Genomic DNA, 23,437 nt, shown 5'->3' with positions numbered 1-23,437 from the left:
CCCATTTAATCCCTCTCTCTCTTAGTGATATCATTGTTCTTAGTTCTTACTCTAGTCACCTCTGTATCTTCAATCAACATACTTAAGTCTCAACTTTGGCTCCAGTCACCAAGGAAAGTGAAATGACCTGCTTAGTAAGCAGAGGATATTAGCATTCTAATTCCTTACCCTCTTCCCTTCACTTAAAGGCTGTACCTTTACTTTTACATTGTCAATATATAACATTATCATTCTGTTCTAGAAGCACCATTCAAACGTCCATAATTTGTCTATGAGTTCACCTTACAAGGTGGAAAGCTAATAACTTACATTTCCATGACGATGTGACCAAGTAGCATGCTAGGAGTCCTTCTCCGCAGGGTGGGATCATGACCGCCGGTCACTTAGTGGAGAAGTTCCCTGCGTCAAACTGAAGTGGGATTCTACCTTTGACCTCCGCCAAATCCCTGAATCGTATCTTTGTGATTTTCCAACTCCTGGCTACTAGCTGATCAGTCATTGTCTTGGCATCTGTGTTTTGTCTCTGGCTTATTCCTTCCTTCTCAGTCTTTGTAAGCATCAGGAACACCACTCCCTTACCCTCCGCCTCCCCCTCAGCCCCCCACCTCTGCCTTCGGAATACCAGAACTCACTGCTCTGGTTCTCCCTAGGAAATTTGCTCACTTTCTTTAGAATAGCCTTCCATTTTAATTAGTTGCCAAAAATGAAACAAATTCAGGAGACTTCACACAAATTTTAGATTTCTGTCTTCTACTGAAAATGGTAAGATTGGGTAACTCTGGGCTCAAATTCTACAGCAATGGCCTAGGGTGCAACTGTACTAGCTCTCTTCCCTTTACCTGTCTGGACCCTATGGTAATGGGTTCAACATTAATCTCCTTGGCTCCAGCCCCACGCCTCACCCCTTGAAATACAGACTTAATCTCCTTGGCTCCAGCCCTACGCCTCACCCCTGCCCTGATCGGAAGCCTCTCTCATGTTCCACAGGGCAGGCTGTGCCCTCCTGGGCCATAGCCCCTCCTTATATATTCTCCCTTGTTACTTACTCAACAGGCGGTCCTCGGACCAGAAGAGCCTCAGGGGCATCACCTGGGAGCTTTTTAGAGATGCAGAACCTCATGCCCCACCCTAGACTTATTGAACCATAATCTGCATTTTAATGAGCTCTCTTGGTGATTAGTAGGCCAGTTAAGAAAAGAGCTGGCCTAGGTTATAATTTCCCTGCCTTGCTTCATTGGGCATCCCTCGCTTTTTGTCCTCCTAAATTTACTGAATTCTCTCATTCATGGATGTCCCTCATCCCTTTCACTTCATCATCAATTTTGTGGGTTTATTTACTTTCTATATTCATTTCTTTTCCATTGTTTTGTGGGATCTCTGGAGGCAAAGGGAAAACAATTTTGCATGGTCAGTAATTCAGCAAGCAGTTTGACAGTTTTCAGACACAGGTATTAAAACACTAGAGTAATAGAAAGTGTTGCTATGCCCTGTTTTTGTTTTGTTTTGTTGGCTTGGTTGTGTTTTATAGCTGTTATCTCAGTAAGAACACAGATGTGAGAGGGGATGATAGATGTTTATGATCTTGATGGAAGAGCTCCTCATGTGAGAGTCTCCTGATGCCCTTTGGTTGCCTAACTGAGCAAGGGCTTGTGTGCCTGTGGGCAGACGCAGGTGTTTGCAGCAAAGTAAGGGCTTACTGCAGGGCGCCAAGCAAGGGAGTGGGAGACAAGCCTCAGATCCATTGCCACCTGGTCTTTGAGTTAGGGGGTTTTAAATGGGAAGAACAAAGAAACTGGGATTAAGTATCGTCTTGTGACATTTCCTTTCTTTCATTTTTTAAAAATTGAAGTATAGTTAATTTACAATGTTGTGTCAGTTTCAAGTGTACAGCAAAGTGATTCAGTTATACATATATATATTCTTTTTCAGATTCTTTTCCATTATAGGTTATTACAAGATAGTGAGTATAGTACCCTGTGCTATACAGTAGGTCCTTGTTGTTTACCTATTTTATATTACAGTAGTGTGTATATGCTAATCCCAAACTCCTAATTTATCCCACCCTCCTTCTATCCCCTTTGGTAACCAGAGGTTATTTTTCTATGTCTGTTGAGTCTATTTCATTTTTGTAAATAAGTTCATTTGTATCATTTTTTAAGATTCCACATATAAGTGCTATCATATGATATTTGTCTTTCTCTGTCTTGTGACATTTTTATTTTTTTGGCTGCACCAAGTGGCATATGGGATCCCAGTTCCCCAACCAGGGATCGAACCAGCACCCCCTGCATTGGAAGCATAGAGTCTTAACCACTGGACCCCCAGGGAAGTCCCTGTGACATTTCTTAATCGTAGTTTCAAGAGTCTGGATGCCTACAGTTTATGAGTCTCTGGTCTGAGGGTCCAATGGCCGGGTGATCTGTTAGCTCATCCTGCCCTAGAGAAAACAACCTGTATGTTAGTGGTAAGTAATTGACAACAGCAACTTTAGCACATTAACGATGTTATTGACAACAGCAATTTTAGTCCTCTGACTCTGGTTGATTAGTCTTCAGTATGCACAGGACTGAGGTCAGAGGCGACAAGACAGGGAATAAAATTTTGTACAGAGAGGTTAACCATAAACTCTTCAGGGGAGCTCGTTTTTAGCGGGACCTGGTTTCAGTTGATTACTTTACACCTGAAAAACTCAGAGACATTGCTGCCTGTAAGACTGGTGGCCACCATGTTGCCAGAAGATATCAGCATAAGAAAAAGCAAACTGGGAATTACAATAAAGACAAAGGGAATGGAACAGCTTAGCAGAGTTGTGCAATGCCATGTTTCTTTGTTGTTCTGGGTGTATTTGTATTTTTAGCATCACGACTGCTACTGTACATTTGTCCCAGCCAGTCATCCAAGTCTTTGTGGAAATTAACTGCAATGTTATGAATGTTTCACAGATGGATGAACCAAAACTGATGAGAAAACAAACTGGTTCTGATCTTTTCACCATTTGGGGAATCTGAGTTTTATCTGGCTGAAATAAATGTTTGCAATCAGAAACTGTATCATGAAGGATATTTTTTTTCCTGCCAAAAATGGAATACCCAACTAAAAGTGGCCTTGACTGGTGGTTCTCAAAATTGGCTGCACATTGGAATCACCTGGGAAACCTGACTCCTACATGGTGAAATCTGATTTCATTGGTCTGGGGTATGACTTGGGCCTTGAGAGGGATTCTCAAGTGCAGCCAAGGTTGAGAACCACCTGCTTAAACAATTCAGACACATTGTTTCATTTAACCAGAGTCCTGGAGGTGGCATTGTAGGCATGGATGGGAGACTCAAGAGTGTTATCAAGGACCCAGGCTCTCCCCGACTTCCTCCTTAGTCATTCTCAGCATGTTGTCAGTGCCTGCCCTTCCAGACACAGATGGCTGCTGTCGCTCTGAGCATCAAGTGTTCAAACACAGCAGGGAAAATGAAACCGCCTCCTCCTCTTTGTCAGCGAGGAAGACTTTCTAAGAAGCTCCCCACCGCCACCCACCCCAGGAGATTTCTCCTTATTTCTTTGGTTAAAACACAGCCACCCAAAGACCAACTGCTGGCAAAGAATGGCTTACATCAATTGTTGCTGTTACAAAACAAAATGAGGGTGCCATTACACTAAGTAAAAAGAGGGAAAGGCTGTTAGGTAGGCAACCAACAGCGTCTCTGTAGCCTTGTTATCCAAAGCAAATTAGCCGATTGTGTTAGTTGGGTACCTAGGCTAACTTTGTTGGACTTATGAACAAATTGGACTTACGAACATGCTCTAGGAACGGAACGCGTTCATATGTAGGGAACTTGTTCATATGTTAATGATGTAATTCATCATTAACCCGTGGAATACCATCAGGCTCCATTGGACCTGATATTTGTTTTTAAATTTCCTTTTGGAGCAGTTCTAACTATTTGTAAGGAGTAATCTTTTGACTTTTTCTTTCTTAGAGGTCTTCCAAATAACAAAGGGAAAATTTAATTTTAAAAAATAGAATAAAATTCATTCTATCCTGGTGATTACCATATGGGCCACTGACGCTTTTATAAATCTAAGATACATTAGGGGATTTTACTGATCTCATTTTTCTTAGTTCAGATTTTGCTATTTCATCACTTAGGAAATTCTTTTTTTAAAAAAATAAATTTATTTATTTTTGGCTGTGTTGGGTCTTCGCTGCTGCGCGCGGACTTTCTCTAGTTGTGGTGAGCAGGGGCTACTCTTTGCTGAGATGCTCAGGCTTCTCATTGCGGTGGCTTCTCTTGTTGTGGAGCACGGGCTCTAGGTATGTGGGCTTCAGTAGTTGTGGCACGCAGGCTCTAGAGTGCAGGATCAGTAGTTGTGGCACATGGGCTTAGTTGCTCCGCGGCATGTGGGATCTTCCTGAACCAGGGCTTGAACCCGTGTCCCCTGCGTTGGCAGGCAGATTCTTAACCACTGCGCCACCAGGGAAGCCCTAAGAAATTCTTTTATCATACACTTCAATTTTTCCCAGCTATATTTAAAAAAGGAATTAAATTATAAGAAAATGGAAAAATGATGGAATCACCTAAAAGGATGATGCAATGTCTACAAAAATGCTATATTGCAGTTTTCTTATTATAATGCCCAAAGTATTGCCTCATTTTCAAGAAGGAAAAGAAGAAGACTGGAGGGATTATCTTTATAGTTTGCTTTAAGATTTCATAGAACAAGTTGAGAATTCAGAATTTTTCATTTTCCATCCATAGTGGCAAAAAAAAGGAAACTGACAGGGGAAGATGTTTCAAAGTTATTAGATGAATCAGAAGATAAATGCAAGGAGACAAATAGCAGCACCCTAGACTCTATTAATGATGGTGGAATTGGTCATATAAATGGAATCTCAGGTTATGAGTTTTCAGATCAAGTTATCGTAGATGAATTGTTCTCAAACTCAAGAATTAATGTGACCTATATATTCCTAAGGACACAAAAGCAATGTGGTATTTTCATCCAGTTACTCATTTGACAGGAAGCATGTCATCATGCAATATTTTGTGATAAGAACTTGGACCGTCTTGTTTTGTCAAAATGATGTATGATGATATTCTTTCATCTTTTTTATTGGTTGTGCACCGGTGTTTGAGTTGAAGAGGTTTGGTATGTTTTAATTCTTGTGGACATTCCTAATAAAGTTTTCTTCTTACTATCCCTTTATTCTTCTGCAAATTAATCATAAAATGACTTCAAAAATATAATGAATATTTTTCTTGGTATATTGACAAAGAACATTCAGATTTCTCATTTGTGAGCTCAAAATCCTTTATCAGTGTTGACAAGAGAAACATACTGATTATCTTGTTTAGGAGAGGCACTGTGCCAGGTTCTGACAATACAAGGAAACACAGGTCTGCTCTTAAAGAGCTTATAACCCTGTTGGGGGTCAGGAATATAAATTCTCTTCCATTAGCTACAAATGCCTCATTAGGGTTTTTCATTTCCAGTTGTAGGATATCCTCAGATATCCCCTCCCAGTGTTAATATCTTACAGAACAATAGTATAATATCAAAACCAAGAAATTGACACTGAAATAATCTGTACAATTTATTCAGATTTTACCAGTACAGAGTTACTTGTGTGTGTGTGTACCTCTATGTAATTTTATCATGTGTAAATCCTTGTGAAACCACCACCATAATCAAGATACTCAATTATACCATCACCACAAGACTTGCTCTCACTCATCCCTGTATAGCCACATCCCTCCTTGCCCCATCTTTAACTCTGGCAACCACTAATATATTTTCCATCTCTCTGTTATTTCATGAATGTTATATAAATGGAATCATGCAGTGGAATGGAATCAAAACATCCTTTTGAGATTGGCCTTCTTTCACTCAGCTTAATTTTCTTGAGGTTATTCCAAATTGTTGCTTTCATCAATAGTTTGTTCCTTTTCATTGCTGAGTAGTATACCATGCATGGTATGAATGTACTATAGATTAAAATTTAGTCATTGAGGGACATTTGGGTAGTTGCCAGTTTGGTGCTTTTAAAAATAAAGCTGCAGGCTTCCCTGGTGGCGCAGTGGTTGAGAGTCCGCCTGCCGATGCAGGGGACACGGGTTCGTGCCCCAGTCCGGGAAGATCCCACATGCCGCGGAGTGGCTGGGCCCGTGAGCCATGGCCGCTGAGCCTGCGCTCCGCAACGGGAGAGGCCACAACAGTGAGAGGCCCGCGAACCCAAAAAAAAAAAAAAAAAAACCTGCACAAGTTCCTGTGTGAAAATAAGTTTCCATTTCTCGGGGATAAGTGCTTAAGAGGGCAATTGCTGGTTATACAGTAAGTCCCTTTTAGTTTTGAAAGGAACTGCCAAACTGTGTTCTAGAGTGGCTGTACCATTTTACGTTCCCACCAGCAACATGAGTGATCCAGTTTCTCTGCATCCTTACTTGTATTTGGTGTTATCATTATATTTCATTTTAGCTGTTCTGATAGGTGTACAGTGAAATCTCACTGTAGTTTCAATTTGCACTTCTCTAGTAATTAATGCTCTTGAACATCTTTTCATGTGTTTGCCTTTTGTATACCCTCTTAGTGAAATGTGTGTTTTCCTAATTTCTAATTGGATTATATGTTTTGTTTTTAATGCTGAGTTTGTGAGTTCTTTATATATTCTAGATATGCCCAGCTACTATTTTTAATCAGCTGCTATAACATTTGAGGGAGAAATGATGTCATGAAGAGTCTCTATCTCACTGAAGCACATTAATACTCCTCCCTGTTTAGAAAACCCATCTATATCAATTCCAATCCAGCTGTTTTCAGAGAGGAACACTCTTTGTGGGGGCCAGTTTCCAACCTTCGGTGAACACTTTATTTGCCACTGATATCCTCCACGCTATTCTTGAAGAATTGGAGTGCCACTCTTCATCTTCCTTTCTCTAGGACTTTTGTTATCAGGGCCACAAAAGCAGCTGAGATAACGTTGACCTGACAATTTTTGTTTGTTTTTAATTTTTTCCTCACTTTTCCACTTTCACTAGATGTATTTCTTCTGCTCACTTGTTTCTCTGCTTTCCCACAACTTTAGCTTTCCCCTGCTGTTGCTATGACACTTGCCTCTACATCCCTGTGCAGCTCAGTTCCTCAGATTAAAGAATTCTGCTTCTGTGTCCAAATTCCAAATATCAGGGAGAGAGATGGGATCACTGAATACTGGGGTCAGTCATGCAATTCTGGTGCAGTGTGGCCTGCGGAAGTGACAGCAAGTGATATGTGACTATCCTGGGATGGTTCTCTGAGAAGGAGGTCTGAGCAAAAAATTGCTGTCATTTTTATTACAAGGACCATAGGAGTTAGAGAGATTAAGTGGTTCCCAGAGCCACATGGCTCCAGTGGCAGAGGCAGTATATAAACCCTAAGCCTACCAAGTTCCAAAGATTACACTGTATCGACTGTGCCAATCACGCCACCAACACAGCTCTTGACCTTGAAAACCTGGGTCTCTTGGTGAGATCAACAAGCATCTACAATTATTGATATAATAGAGACACATACAATCCGACAGAAAAATATACCCGGAGAAAACAGCAGACAGAGGTCTATTAAATGAAATACAATTTACAACTAAAAGAACAATAGCATTCTTCTCTTTTTAAAAAAGTTTGGCAGTAGTTTAAATTTATGCTTATATTATTACCCTCATTATAAAAATACATTAATGTGTTTATGAGCCCTTGGGTGAAATGGTTCAGTAACATACAAAGTTAATTCCATACAGTGTCAGAAAAAACCAGAATGCACAAATCCCTTTAAACAAGATACATGCTTTATGCAAGACACTTTTTGTTCTTTAATCAACATTAACTGACTTTCTAATGTTAGACCAATGTTGTATTCTTGTGATTAAGTCAATGGGGTAACTAAATAGTATCTTTTTTAATACAATGTTGGATCTGGTCTACTAAAATTTTTACTTAGGAGTTTTCTTCTATGTTCATGAGTGAGATTGGTTTAAAATTTTCCTTCTTAAAACTAACCTTGTCAGGTTTCAACATCAAGGTTATGACAGCTGCTATACTAGATAATTTGTAGAAGATTATAACTTTTACTTGACTGTGATAGAACTTGACTCTTCACCCAGAATTTTAAATATAGACTAATTTTTAAAATTGGTTATAGACTATTCTGATTTTCTATTTCTCTGAGTCAGTTTTTTTCTTCCAGTTTTACTGAGACATAACTGATGTACAGTAGTGTATACGTTTAAGGTGTAAAACATAATGATTTTGGACTTCCCTGGTGGCGCAGTGGATAAGAATCCGCCTGCCAATGCGGGGGACATGGATTCGAGCCCTGGTCCAGGAAGATTCCACATGCCGTGGACCAACTAAGCCCGTGAGCCACAACTACTGAGCCTGCACTCTAGAGCCCGCGAGCCACAACTCTGAGCCTGTGTGCCACAACTACTGCAGCCCGTGCACCTAGAGCCTGTGCTCCGCAACAAGAGAAGCAATCACAATGAGAAGCCTGCGCACTGCGATGAAGAGTAGCCCCCACTCACTGCAACTAGAGAAAGCTTGCGTGCAGCAACTAAGACCCAACCAGCCAAAAATAAAAATATAAATTAAAACAAAAAAAACCAATGATTTGACTTACAACACGAAGTAATTATCACAATAAGTTCAATGGATATCCATCATCTCATATAGATAAAAAATTAAAGAAATTAAATATTTTTCTTGTGATGAGAACTCAGGATTTACTCTCTTAACTTCCATATATTGATATAACATATAGCAGTGTTAATTATATATATCATGTTGTACTTTACATCCCTAGTACTTATTTGTATCTTACAGCTAGAAGTTTGTACCTTTTGACTGTCTTCATCCAATTCCCCTCCCTTCCACCCCTGCCTCTGGTAACCACAAATCTGATCTCTTTGTCTATAAGTTTGTTTGTTTTGAAGTATAATTGACCTACAATACTTTGTTGGTTCCCATTAACACAACGTGGTGGTTTGATATTTTTATACATTTCAAAATGATCACATAAATCTAGTTATGATCTATCATCAAAGATATTACACAATTATTGACAACATTCTTCACACTGTACATTTCATACCCATGACTCATTTATTTTGCAACTGGAAGTTTGTACCTTGATTCAGTTTTTTTATAACAACTTTATAGAGACATAATTCACATACCATATGTTCATCCACTTAAAGTGTACAATTCAGTGGTTTTTAGTAAATTTAGAGTTGTGCAATCACTGCCACTATCCAATTCCGGAATATTTTTGTCACTCCAAAAAGAAACCCTGCAGTCAGCCACCCACCCTTTCCTCTTAACCTCCAGCCCAAGGCAACTACCAATCTACTTTCTGTCTCTATAGATTTGCCTAGTCTGGACATTTCATAGAAATGAAGTCATATAAAATATCATCTTTTGTGACTGGCTTCTTTCACTTAGCATGTTTTCATGGTTTGTCCATGTTGTAACATGTATCAGTACTTCATTTCTTTTTATTAACAAATAATATTCCGTTGTATGGACATACCACTTTTGTTTATCCATTCGTCACTTGATGGACATTTGGGTTGTTTTAACTTTTTGGCTATTATAGATTAACGGTGCTCTGAACAATCATGTACAAGTTTTTGTGTGGACATGTTTTTATTACTCTTGGGTTTATACCTAGTTGTGGAAATGCTGGGTCATTTGATAACTCTGTGTTTAACCTTTTGAAGAACTGCCAAACCACCATTTTACATCCTACCAGTAAAGTCTGAGGGTTCCAATTTCTCCACATCCTCAGCAACACTTGTTATTGTCCATCTTTTTCATTATAGCCATCCTAGTGGATGTGAAGTTGTATCTCTTTGTGATTTGATTTGCATTTTCCTGATGCCTAAGGATCTTGAGTATCTTTTCACGTGAGGATTGGCCATTTGTATATTGTATTTTGGAGAAACGTTGATGTATTTAAGAGTTGTTGATACATTTTAGTTACAAGTTCCTTATCAGATATATGATTTCCAAAAAACCTTTCCCTTTCTGTGGCTTGTTTTTTGCACGTTCTTGATGGTGTTCTTTGAAGCACAAACATTTTTAATTTTGATGATGTTGACTTCACCTATTTTGCTTGTGCTTCTGGTGCTATACCTAAGAAACCATTACTTAGTCCAAGGTCACAAAGATTTACACCTATGTTTTCTTCTAAGACTTGTAGTTTTAGTTTACATTTATGTCTTGATACAGCTGGGATTTTTTTATATGGTGTGAGAGAGGGGTCCAACTTCATTCTTTTGCATGTTTCCAGTTGTCCCAGCACCGTTTGTGGAAAAGACTATCCTCTCCCCATTTACTTGCCCTGGCACCTTGTCAAAAATCAACTGACTCTAAGTGTGAGAGTTTATTCCTGGACTCTCCATTCCATTGATCTGTAGGTCTATTCTCAGGCCAGTACCACACTGTCTTGATTAATATAGCTTTGTAGTTTTTAAATTGGGAAGTATGAATCCTCTAACTTGTTCTTTTTCAATATTATTTTGGCTATTCCAAGTCCCTTGATTTTCTATATGAACATTTGGATTAGCTTGTCATTTTCTACAAAGAAGCCAGCTGGGGTTTTGATAGGATAGCATTGAATCTGTGGATCAGTTTGGGGGGTATTGCCATCTTAACACTAGTAAGTCTTCTGCTCCCTAAACACAGGATCTTTCCATTTATTTGGGTCTTCTTGTATGTCTTTCAACAATGTTTTATAGTTCAAAGAATAAGTTTTGCACTTGTTAAATTTATTCCTAAGTATTTTAGTCTTTTTTGTAGAAACTTGTTCATTTCATCAGAATTTCCCAACTTACTGTCAGAAAGCTGTTTAAAAGTCTCGAATTAGTCAGTGTTCAACTGGAGAAACAGAACCGGTAGGAATATATATATTGATTTATTGCAAGAAATTGACTCACATGATTATGGAGGCTGGAAGGCAGGTCTGAAATCCCAAACCATAGGGGAGACCTTCAGGAAAGGCAGACTGAAAAATCTCAAGGCCTGAGTGGAAGCTGCGATCTACAGGTGTGGTATCTTCTTCTCCCTCAGGGAAGTATCAGTTCTGCTCTTAAGGCCTTTCAACTGATTGAGTTGGGACCACGCAGACTATCTAGGATAATCTCTTACTTAAAGTCAACTGATTATGAACTTTAAGACAATCTATAAAATACCTTCACAGCAACACATAGGTTGGTGTTTGACTGAATAACATCTGTAGCCTAGCCAGTTGACACACAAAACTGACCATCATAAGCCTCGTACCTTTAAAAAATCTGTACTGTTTTTGTAGTTAATAATTTCCTTTTCATTCCTAATATTACTTATTCATGCTTTTCTCTTTGTATCATGATTAATCTTGTCAGATATTTTTCTAATTTATCAGTCTTTCAAAGAACCAACTTTTGGCTTTCTGATTCCATTATGTTTACTTTCTACTCCATACGTTTTTGCCCTTTATGACACAGCTGCAGAGTAGGTAGAAATTGGTGTCAATTACAGGAACACTACAAGCAAAAGGCCACACTTTAAACTGCAGGCTTGAGTTGTTTTGTTTTTTCCTTTACGCCTCTACTCAGCATGAATTTGGACTGCACACCTATGTAACAAAAAACAAAAAACACATATACAGAAAAACGCCTAATGACATACACTAAAATGTTAACAGTGGTTATCTCTGGATATTAGGATTAGGGATGATGTTCTTCCTCACTCTTTCTTGTATTAAAAAGTATATACTTCTAATAATTAAATACAATTCAATATTCTTTTTTAAAAAAATATTTTGTTTGTTTATTTTTGGCTGCATTGGGTCTTCATCGTTGGGTCTTTGTTGCTGCATGCAGGCTTTCTCTAGCTGTGGTGAGTGGGGGCTACTCTTTGATGCAGTGCACGGGCTTCTCACTGCAGTGGCTTCTCTTGCTGCAGAGCACTGGCTCTAGGCGCACGGGCTTCAGTAGCTGTAGCACACGGGCTCAGTAGTTGTGGCTCATGGGCTCTAGAGCGCAGGCTCAGTAGTTGTGGTGCAAGGGCTTAGTTACTCCATGGCATGTGGATCTTCCCAGACCAGGGCTCGAACATGTGCCCCCTTCATTGGTAGGCGGATTCTTAACCACTGAACCACCAGGGAAGTCCCAATTCAACATTCTTGATTAATCCTAGATTTGGCGGGGGGGAAGGCTAAAAAGGGTACTTTGGGGGAATTTTTTTTTAACATTTATTTATTTGGCTGCACCAGATTTTAGTTGCAGCATGTGAACTCTTGGTTGCAGCATGTGGGATTCAGTTCCCCAACCAGGGATTGAACTCAGGCCCCCTGCATTGGGAGTGTGCAGTCTTGCCCACTGGACCACCAGGGAAGTCCCAAAGATTTTTTTTTCTTAAAAGAAGTTTAATATTATATAGAAAAGGAATAAGTATGATATTTCTTGGTTTCAAAGTTCTGATTTGTAAGTTAAACCAGGTCAATACAAAAACCTTCCTTCAACCAAACAAAAGTAGGAGATTAAAAAAACCTTTTGCAGGGACTTCCCGGTGGTCCAGTGGTTAAGACTCCACACTTCCACTCCAGGGGGTATGGGTTCGATCCCTGGTCGGGGAACTAAGATCCTGCATGCCGCACGGCGTGGTCAAAGGAACAAAAGAAAGAAAAAACCTTTTGAAAATCCTTGGTGTTATCAGGTTCCTATGGATCTGAAATATAACACTCAAGGATTATATCCTTAAGTATTATACACTGTGGTAATAAGCAAGTTGAGGAAGTAAAAACAAAATACATGTCTATAAACATGCTTTCCAAAGTAATATAAATAAACTTTTCCTTCAGGATCTTGAAATCAAAATTAATTCATACATAATTAATTCAGAATCAAACCTAATGACAAAGCAAGATGAACCAGCCAACAGCATAGTAACAATAGCTGATATGTATATAAAACATTACCATGTGCCAGGTAAGTGCTTTTACCTCATTTAATTCTCAGAACAACCCTCTAAAGTAGTTACTATTAATATACCCATTTTACAGATGAGTGGACAAAGGCTAGAACTTACCCAAGGTTATTTAGCTGGTAGTATTGCAGTGGTCCTTTGAGCCCAGGTAGTCCGGCTTTGAAATCTGTGCTCCTAACCTCTATGCTACAATGTTTCTCAATACCAGCTACTAACTAAAAAATCAGAAATGTATTCCTTCGCAACCTTAATCATCATGAGACAAGGAATATCCTTTGGCTCCTATACAACTAAATTTTCAACATATTTTGTTCCTTCCAACCTATAAAACTACCCTAGATTTTGAGCCACCTGATTTTATTTTACTACTATCCCTCTACCCCAACCTCACCCCTTGTACTTTGCCCTCATTAAGTGGCTGCATTTGTATTAAGTTCTGCTTAGAATACTAACCAAAAAATGTATGAACTACTTAATTAAATCTTGTTTGTTCAAAATAAAAGAGGAGTTAAACACTTTCCATTACTCTTCAACCACTCTCTTATCAAGGCTTCAAAGACTTGCTCAGAAAAGCACTGCTGATGCTGATAACCAGAGTAGCTTACAAGGAGCACATTACGTGCTGGGCTGTAATGCTATCAAAACAGTATCTTCAATTCTCTTCTGTGTGTATACTGTGTAATAGGATGGGGGGTGGTAGAAATTACGGTAATAAATATAAAATATATTTTCTAGAAATACTTCCATTTCATGGAAATACAATGTGAAGACCATATCAAGCTAAATATGGAAATGTGAAAAAATTTTATTTTAAAAAAAAGGCTACACAAATAATTAAAGGTAATATATGAAGAAACTGCCAAAACAAACAAAAGGTCTCATCTACAAAATTATTTACATGTTTAGGGCCCATACTAAAAAAAAAAAAACATGGTCCCCTGGGGCCAGTATAGACATAGAGAGCAGTCTATGGTAGCACACTTGGGAAGAGGACTTTTGTAGTACTTCCCAGTACATGACGTGAACCAAAGAAGGAAAACCCTACAAGGTACTTCAATGTTCAGAGGTTTTAAGACCTTGGCTTTGATGATTTTTAAGGTAAGAAACAAAAACAAATCAGCTTCCAATGGGACATGACAGTGGCCTCCAGTCAGTGACCATGACCACAATGCTTCTGAATGGCCCTCCATTTGGGGGCAGAGCAATCTGAAGAGATGATAGTTTTTACAGATGCCCTGCTACCTACACCAATAGAATTACTACAGTATCTTATAAAGACAAATAGCAGTCTTTAAACTCTTTTAAAAATATATAAAGAGTTTCCTAAAGATTTTTTTTAAAAGGTCTAGATTCATCAAAGATGAGTAAAAAATCCATTACTTTCCTAAGTACACTTCCTTACTCTATTCCTGATTAAATGCAAAAGCTGACAGTTTCTGATTCGTAGAAAGATCTAAAGGTTTTTGCTTTTTAGGCAAATTCAGATTCTCCTTCGTTTTTTCTTTCTGGTTTTCAGTTTCGTGACTATCATCGACCACACGTTTTCGTTTCTTTTCTTCAGCTCCATCACTTGCAGTTCCTCCTTTGGCCTTGGCAGCCCATGCCTTTATAAAAATATTGCAGGAGAAAAGTTTTTAGGCACTAACAAAGAAATAGGAAGGACATGATTTCGTTACTTTTGCAGGCAACATTCCTTTATGTAAAGCAGCATAATTAGCATTTGAATTGTTAAACTAATCATTAAGGGTTCTTTTTTTTTTAAACAAATCTTTTATTACTTAATTGCAGGGCACGTTAAAAAATTTACATTCTACCTCTATAATATTTAAATCTAAACTCTGCTTGTATTTAAGCATATTAAGTGCAAAACACTATAACTGCAGGTACTTTTTTAGAAAGAAAACCTTTTAAGATTATTATAGATTTCCATGCAGTTGTAGGAAATAATACAGAAAGCCACCGTGTTCCCTTTACTCAGTTTCCCTCAATGGTTGCATCTTGCAAAACTGTAGTGCGCTATTACAACTAGGATATTGACATTGATAAAATCCCCTTTTTTATTTCTACTTGTTTGTGTGTGTGTGTGTGTGTGTGTGTGTGTGTGTGTATAATTCTATTGTAGGCTGTGTATTTACCACCACATTCAGGATACAGAACAGTAGTTCCATAAGCATGAGGATTCCACATGTTGCCCCACCCCACTCCTCTCCCAGGCCCTAACCCCTGGCAATCAGTTCTCTGTTCTTCATCCCCATCACTTTGTCATATCAGGAACGTTATATACGGTATACACGCTTTTGGGATTGGTTTCTACTCACTAAGCAAGAACCTAACAAGCTTCACTCATTTCATTTACCTCTTAAACCTCTTTTAATCTATAACAATTCCTCCTCCTCCTACTTTATTTTCCTTCCTAGTCATTGTTGTTGAAATGGGACCATTTGACCTGTAGTATTTTTCACATTAACAGACTGGATTTAAGAAATGTTTAAGCTTTACACTAAAAATATTGATTACATTTTTAAGTATTCAAGAACACAATCACAACTTTTGCCAAATCTCTTCCTCTTTTCCTAATAAGGTCTTATTCATTCAGATGCCATTTTATCTAATTCTTTACAATTTTTATCCTTTTATAAATACTTATAAAAAATGAGAAATACAAAGATGCTAATGAGATTCTAAAGGAGGCTAGAGGTGGTAAGACCAGTTTCTAGCTTCCTAATTTTGCATTAGTTTTATTCGTAAAAACCAGCTTATCAAGGTAAGTAACTATGTCACAAGGTGCCCATGCTGCACGCAGTCATTCCTAGGGAAGGGAAGTCTGAGATTTATTGATACAACACACACAATCCTTCCCCTTGCAAAAGAAAGCTGCTCTTAGCCTTCTTTCACATGGCAGAAACTGACATGAGGAGCAATAGGTACAAGCCACCTGTCCTAATTTCCACATGAACAGAACACCAGATTTTTCCCCTCAAAGCAGTATTCTCATTTAGTATTCAATGTGTAAGTAAACAGCATTTTAAGAAATTCTGCTTACAAGGACTTTAGAGTAGTAGTCCAAAAATGTGAATTAATTTCATTTTTACTTATTAATCTTTTTTGCTTTTGATAAGTAATGCACTTTTTCTTCGGGTATTCCCCTAACTTACAATATGCAGAAACTTATACAGATGTAAGCAGTACATCTGCCAAAAAATTAACCATCAGCACTAAATAATAATTATTACATATCCATAGGTTCAAAGCTGACATTTTGCTTGTTGTATTTCCTCTCCACCAAGAGTTTATCAGAATGTATTCAATTTCTAAAAACAGAAAAAGGCACTTTCTTTAAGAATTTTTAAAACCTGGGAAATCACTGAAGTCGCCATCTCAGTACAATTATCCTTACAAATGGGACCTAATGAATCTTAAAAGCTTTTGTATAGCAAAGGAAACTATAAACAAGACAAAAAGACAATCCTCAGAATGGGAGAAAATATTTGCAAATGAATCAACGGACAATCAAAGGATTAATCTCCAAAATATATAAACAGCTCATGCAACTCAATATCAAAAAAACAAACAACCCAATCAAAAAATGGGCAGAAGACCTAAATAGACATTTCTCCAAAGAAGACATACAGATTGCCAAGAAGCACATGAAAAGCTGCTCAGCATCACTAATTATTAGAGAAATGCAAATCAAAACTACAATGATGTATCACCTCACACAGGTTAGAATGGGCATCATCAGAAAATCTATAAACAATAAATGCCAGAGAGGGTGTGGAGAAAAGGGAACCCTCTTGCACTGTTGGTGGGAATGTAAACTGACACAGCCACTATGGAGAACAGTATGGAGGTTCCTTAAAAAATTAAAAATAGAATTACCATATGACCCAGCAATCCCACTACTGGGCATATACCCAGAGAAAACTCTAATTCAAAAAGACACATGCACCCCAATGTTCACTGCAGCACTATTTACAATAGCCAGGACATGGAAGCAACCTAAGTGTCCATCAACAGAGGAATGGATAAAGAAGATGTGGTACTTATATACAATGGAATATTACTCAACCATAAAAACGAATGAAATTGGGTTATTTATAGAGACGTGGATGGACCTAGAGATTGTCATACAGAGTGAAGTAAGTCAGAAAGAGAAGAACAAATATCGTATATTAATGCATATATGTGGAACCTGGAAAAATGGTACAGATGAACTGGTGTGCAAGGCAGAAATAGAGACACAGATGTAGAGAACAAATGTATGGACAGCAAGTGGGGAAAGTGAGGGCGGGGGGATGAATTGGGAGATTGGGATTGATATATATACACTAATATGTATAAAATAGATAACGAATAAGAATCTGCTGTATAGCACAGGGAACTCCACTTTGCTGTACAGTAGAAACTAACACAACATTGTAAAACAACTATACCCCAATAAAAAAAAAAAAAAAAAAAACCCTGGGAATTCACTAAAGTCTCATTCTCAATACAATTATCCTTACTTACCTTCCTTTCTTCAGTTGACAATACTCTAAATCGAACCATTCCTTCTTTTATTATGTCTGCTTCATCTGAAAAGTCAGGATTGTCAGACAAAATATTACATCTGTTTTCTTCCAGCCACATCTGGAACCCGGTCTTTGGCCTAAAATAGCAGTTATGTAAAAAAATTTTATAATTAAGACAGTCTTAAAACTGCTTCATGATTTTTCAGGTTAGTGATTAACCATTAGCATACCTATATATAAAGTAAGAGAGACACAGTTAATTACACTTGTTAATATTCATAATTACATATTACTTAAAACTGCCTAGAGACTGCAGGAATAATGAGCTGAAAAAATCCTTTATAAGATCAATTCAAAGGGATTACTCACATTTGTATTTTCCAAGTGCAGCAAAACTCTGAACTTTCAACTCTTTTATGAATGTTGACAGGCTCAAGGTCTCCAATCCTACTTCGCCCCTCTAGCCCAATATAACCCTTCCATGTATCTTTGGTAGCCTTTCTCCATTTCCCAAACCAGCTATTGGAAATCATCATGACTTCTCTCAAGCTCCTCACCCCTGCCCTCACAGCTGACCTGAGAGTGTGGGTCCTTTCTTGTACCATTATTATGTAAAGCATGGACACAGCATACTTGTCAGTTTCATTAGATTTCAGTTCTGACACAAACTGTCTTTAGGTCACAAGTGAAGATTTAATGCAAACATTTAATATTTACTGAGCACTTTGTTTCTGTATAGCCTGTTGATAGTATAAAAAATGGAATCTTCTTAAATAAAAATTTCACTGTTTAATATCTAAATTAAATTCAGAAAATAGGAAAAAATAAAAACCACAGCTATCCCTTCAAATTAAATTGGTTAACATCAGATATTGGTTAAATGAGATACATAACACTAAAAATGAAACAGTGACTTTTTCAATTTAGCTGATGTATTTTAAATAAATCTAACATACAAGAGATCAAGAAATTTGGTAACAAGGAGTTGGTGGACAAACAGGATATGGACAAATAGGAACTCTCATATTGCTGGGGGTGTATAAAATAATACAACATCCATGCAGAACAATTTTGCAGTATCTATCGAAATTACAATTGTACATTAGCTTGAATCATACAGGAATCCATCTTACAGCTATAGGTATATAATATTCATATAAAGTTATTCACTGTACTACTATTTGTACTAGCAAAAGACCAGCAACTACCTTTTGTCCACCAGTAGAGAACTAAATAAATTATGGTATAGCCATTCAATGGAAGTAAAAAGATTAAAGAAACTCTTCATGTAGTAATAAGAAATCATCTGCAAAAGCTATTAAATGAAAAAAATAAGGCACAGAACAATGAGTACACTACCATTTCTGTAAAACTAAAAAAAAACAGATAAATCTAAGTGTACATGCATAGGATATTTCCAGAAGGCTACATAAGAAACTTGTGCAGTGACTATTTGTGGAGGGGAAACTGGGTGGGTAGGGAAAAGATTTACTCTTCATCACAAATCTCTTTCTATCTTTTGACTGTGTTTCTCCCATGTAACTATACTAACGATTTGAAAACAAACAAATGAAAAAATGAACTAATTATAAAATATAGTGTCCCAGCAAAACGTATCCACAATTTAAAACATGTATGCAGTTTATCAAAGCATACTTTAATAAGTAATATAAATAGACATTAATCAATATTTGTGGCTTCCCTAAAGTTACAAGTGTTCAGAATGCCTACTACCCGTGCCAATGTATTATCTACATGAATGAATAATAGGGCCACATAATTTTGTATTGCTACTTCTGTATGCCTTTTACTGGAATACTACATCTTGAGACCACTAAATTTCTCTACGTACTGACCTTTGGTTTTCAGTGTTTTGAGGACACATAGCTGGGGTTTCAGATGATGGATTTTTAGGATTTTCTTCTTTTACTTCCTCAGTCCTATCAGCTTGGGAAGTTCTTTTCCGGAAGAAGGATGCTGCAGATGCCTGTAAAAACAAACATAATGAACACCGCAACAAAATCTAGTATGATTTTATATGTTACAAGCGAATTTTGAAAAATGTGGAGAAATATAATTATTTAGAATTCTTACACCAACATGTAAAGTCCCAAGAGGTTCTCTGTTGAAAATAAACATGTATAAACACACACACAAAACCCAAAAAAACTGTACCTCAAATTTCATGTATTCTAGATGAATAAAATTATATGAAATGGAAATTACAAATGATAGGTCTATTTTACTGATGACAAATCTGTGATAAAATACCAAAACTGGGACACAATCTGGGAGGCAAAATCAGAATACAAAACAAGGAAAGATTAGGGCTAGGTACTAAACCAGCTGTCGTTAAATAGGGACATGCATCAGAACCATCTGGAAAATGAAAAAAAATACAGATAGATGCATGAGTCCCTGTCCTGGGTCTACATATTTTTAAAAAGTGATTCTGATGCAAAACCAGAATTGAGAACCATTGCCCTCACTAGACAATCATTTATAAACAACTGGAGCCTCCTGTCTCATACCCGAAAGAGTGAACAAAACTAAAGTAAGACAAACAGACTATGAGTTGTGTACTGCAGATGGGGGCAGGTGAAATCATACCTGCTTAGACTTTGGTTTTGGAACCAGAGGCTTTATAACTGGAGACTTTTCATAATTTGTAGCTCGATTAAGTGCAGTAGATTTCTTGGATGATTTGTTCATATTGTCTAAAATATTAGTTGAACGCACTGAATTCACTGAAATGGATGGCTCTTTGGAATTGCCTGATACCTACAAAGCAAACTAATATTAGCATTTAATGTTTAAAGCAGGAAAAAAAATGCCAAGAGATTTATTTTTCCTTTAAATTTCTGTTAAGTTTGTATTGTAGTCTCACCTTCGGAAATGAATATATTTGGTATAATCCAAATTAAGACTGATGCGCATATTCCCAAATACCACATCCCCAAGTTCTGAAAACCTTCAAAACTGTAGGTTCTCAGAAGATAAGTAGAAAATGTAACTCCTGGTCCAAGCAGGAACTAGTGCTGCTTTCATCTTTGTTTATTTTAAAATATTTACTTATTTAAATATTTTAAAATTTAATCTGTTGCAGTCTTTAATGCCTCTTAAGTCTGGGGAGGGTCGTCTGGTAGTTTGGAAATATTTCTTTGTATGGAAATGTATTTAAATAATAGAAAACATCACTGGAAAGAGTTTACCTTGAAGGGGTTTATTCGTCCTTGGTTGCTAGAGGTAACTGCACCTTTCATAAGAAAGAAACCCTCACTTAATAGTGGTAAAACTCAGAAGACTTATGACTTCTATAAGAATTATGGAATATTTTAATCTGTATTATATGAAAATAATGTACTTTGCAACTTTAAAACTATAAATAACTATATATGACCTCCTTCCTATTTCTAAGACAAAATAAAAGCTATTAGATGATGGGAACTATCCCAATTTGCCACTATGAAATAGACAGATACAATATGTAGAGATCTCTTCTTTTCTCCTGTTACCAGGGAAGAATGGTGCCTTATTTTAGCTAGTTAATAATTCCTCTACAAATGCTCTAGATCCCACCCACTCCTGCTTTTCAAGAAACCTGTGTTATCAATGGCTACACGTGTCATCTTTGACTTTTCCTTCTTTATTGGCTCAAGTTTCCCAACTTAAAGAAACAAAAACCAAACACGCTCTCTGCCACATCCCCTTCTCGCCCCCCACATAATTTTCCCTCACCTCCCCTAAGCAGCCAAATTTCTCAAGAGTTGTCTACACAGCTATTCTCATTTCCTCACTATTCACATGCTCCTCCATCCAATACATGGCTTCCAGCCCTACTACCCTGCAGAATCTGCTCTTGCTAAGAACTCAGTAAACCCTATGCAGCCAAAACTGGTGGATCTTTTCCAGCCATCACCTTGTGTGACCTCTCAACAGCATTCCACATAGCGGAGTGTTCCTTTCTTCTTGATAACTATCTCCCCTTTGACTTCTGAGATACTGCATTCCCTGGCTTACCTCCTTCCTCACTTTCTTTTGATGGTTTGTCCTCCTCCTCTCTAGGCCTAACCTCATTTTTCTCCTCACTTTGATCCTCCGCCAGTGCTCACTCACCCATACCCATGGTTTAAACTGCTATACTTATGTCAACAGTTTTCACTTTATATCTCCATCCCAGAGATCCTACTTTCCTGAACAGCCAATAGTAATTCATCGTCCTCCTATCTAAACCCACGTTTTCCTAGTGTTTCCTGACTCAGTAAATGGCACCATCATTCACTCAAGTACTCAAGCCAGAAACTGACAGTTATTCTTCACACCCTGAACTTCCATCCTCTCTATATCATCTTCAGAAACACCTCTTCAATTCCTCCCATGCTTTCTACCAGCAATCACCACCACCCCAGTCTATTCAATCTCACTTGGGACTACCTCAGAAGTCTCCTTATACGCAGTCCTCCTCTTCAGTGTGCCATACTCTGCCCCTCATTAAAACCTACAACAGCCTCCCAACAACCTCAGAATAAAGGTCCAAATCCTACCATGGCCTACATGGATCTGCAAGGTTTGGCTCCTGCTCATTGCTCCAAAACCATTCAGCACCACTTCCTCTTTGCTCTCTGTGCTCTTCAAGCCTCTCTTTTAGTCTTCACACATGCTGTTCCTTAAGCCCACATGCTTTTCTTCTGCTTCTGCTCCCACCCACCTTTGCCTGGCTGACTCATTCATCCTTTAGATCTCTGCTTTAAACATTCCACGTGGCAGCTTCCCTGGTGGCGCAGTGGTTAAGAATCTGCCTGCCAATGCAGGGGACACGGGTTACAGCCCTGGTCTGGGAAGATCCCACATGCTGCAGAGCAACTAAGCCCCTGCGCCACAACTACTAAGCCCGTGTGCCACATCTATTGAAGCCCGCGGGCCTAGAGCCCGTGCTCCACAATAAGAGAAGCCACCGCAATAAGAAGCCCGCGCACCACAATGAAGAGCAGCCCCCGCTCGCCGCAACTAGAGAAAGCCCACGTACAGCAATGAAGACCCAGTGCAGCCAAAAATAAATTTAAAAAGTAAAATAGGGCTTCCCTGGTGGCGCAGTGGTTGAGAGTCGGCCTGCTGATGCAGGGGACACGGGTTCGTGCCCCGGTCTGGGAAGATCCCACATGCCGCAGAGCAGCTAGGCCCATGAGCCATGGCTGCTGAGCCTGCGCTTCCGGAGCCTGTGCTCCACAATGGGAGAGGCCACAACAGTGAGAGGCCCGCATACCACAAATAAAAAATAAAATAAAATAAAATAAATAAACATTCCATGAGGCCTTCCTTGGGGTCCCAAACCATCCCCCACCACTGACTAGATTACAGCTACCTGTTATATGCTCTTTCAATAATCTGTACACATGTAAAAGTATATTAAAATCAAACATATATATATATGTATACTTTTAAAAGCCAGCTGGTACTATAATGTTTATTCAGGGATCAAACATGCATGTCTACTTGACCACTGTAGCCCCCCACCCCAGGCAAATACTAGATACAAAATAGGCATTTAATAAGTATTTGTTAAATGACCACTGTTTCACAAACATTTCTGATTAAAAACAACAACAACAAAACAGGCCCTGAAGAGTAAGGTGTATTTGAGTAGATGTATCACTGTAAAGACTACTTCAAAATTTTCTCAATATTACAAAATCCAAATTTTCCTACCTGACTTAATAGCTGGCATATCAGAGGAATTTACACTTTTGAAAAACGGGTTTTCTCCTACAGAATAATTAAGATAAAACAATACAATGTAAATGGGAAGATAAAGTCATCTTCTGTAATCAACAATCAGACAGGAAAGATGTCTTGAAAAAGTATGGGTATTCAATTTCCCTCAGCCAAGTAAAAGGGGAGAAGTCACACACATGACACATCTCATCTTTCAACTGC

General features: G+C 38.1%; 1 protein-coding gene across 3 annotated transcripts in view; it reads right to left on the bottom strand.

Moving 5' to 3' along the window:
- Window positions 1-903: 903 nt before the first annotated feature.
- The window catches only part of WDHD1 (WD repeat and HMG-box DNA binding protein 1), a 69,427-nt gene continuing 46,893 nt past the window's right edge, over window positions 904-23,437 (bottom strand). Inside the window, exons 21-26 of one of the 3 annotated variants that reach the window (XM_067735065.1) lie at window positions 23,210-23,266; window positions 20,716-20,759; window positions 20,114-20,284; window positions 19,360-19,490; window positions 17,502-17,640; window positions 904-1,377 (exon numbers count right to left, since the gene is read on the bottom strand). In XM_067735065.1, coding sequence (XP_067591166.1) covers window positions 1,348-1,377; window positions 17,502-17,640; window positions 19,360-19,490; window positions 20,114-20,284; window positions 20,716-20,759; window positions 23,210-23,266 — 572 coding nt within the window. In that variant the 3' untranslated portion in view covers window positions 904-1,347. Of the gene's footprint in view, window positions 1,378-13,777; window positions 14,634-17,501; window positions 17,641-19,359; window positions 19,491-20,113; window positions 20,285-20,715; window positions 20,760-23,209; window positions 23,267-23,437 lie in introns of those variants that run through there. The other 2 variants (XM_067735053.1, XM_067735060.1) reach the window with 2 other exon arrangements.

Source organism: Pseudorca crassidens, chromosome 1 (assembly GCF_039906515.1).
Source record: "Pseudorca crassidens isolate mPseCra1 chromosome 1, mPseCra1.hap1, whole genome shotgun sequence".
NCBI lineage: Eukaryota > Metazoa > Chordata > Mammalia > Artiodactyla > Delphinidae > Pseudorca > Pseudorca crassidens.
Note: the sequence above shows the minus strand (reverse complement) of the source record. Positions and strands in the feature narration are given on the sequence as shown.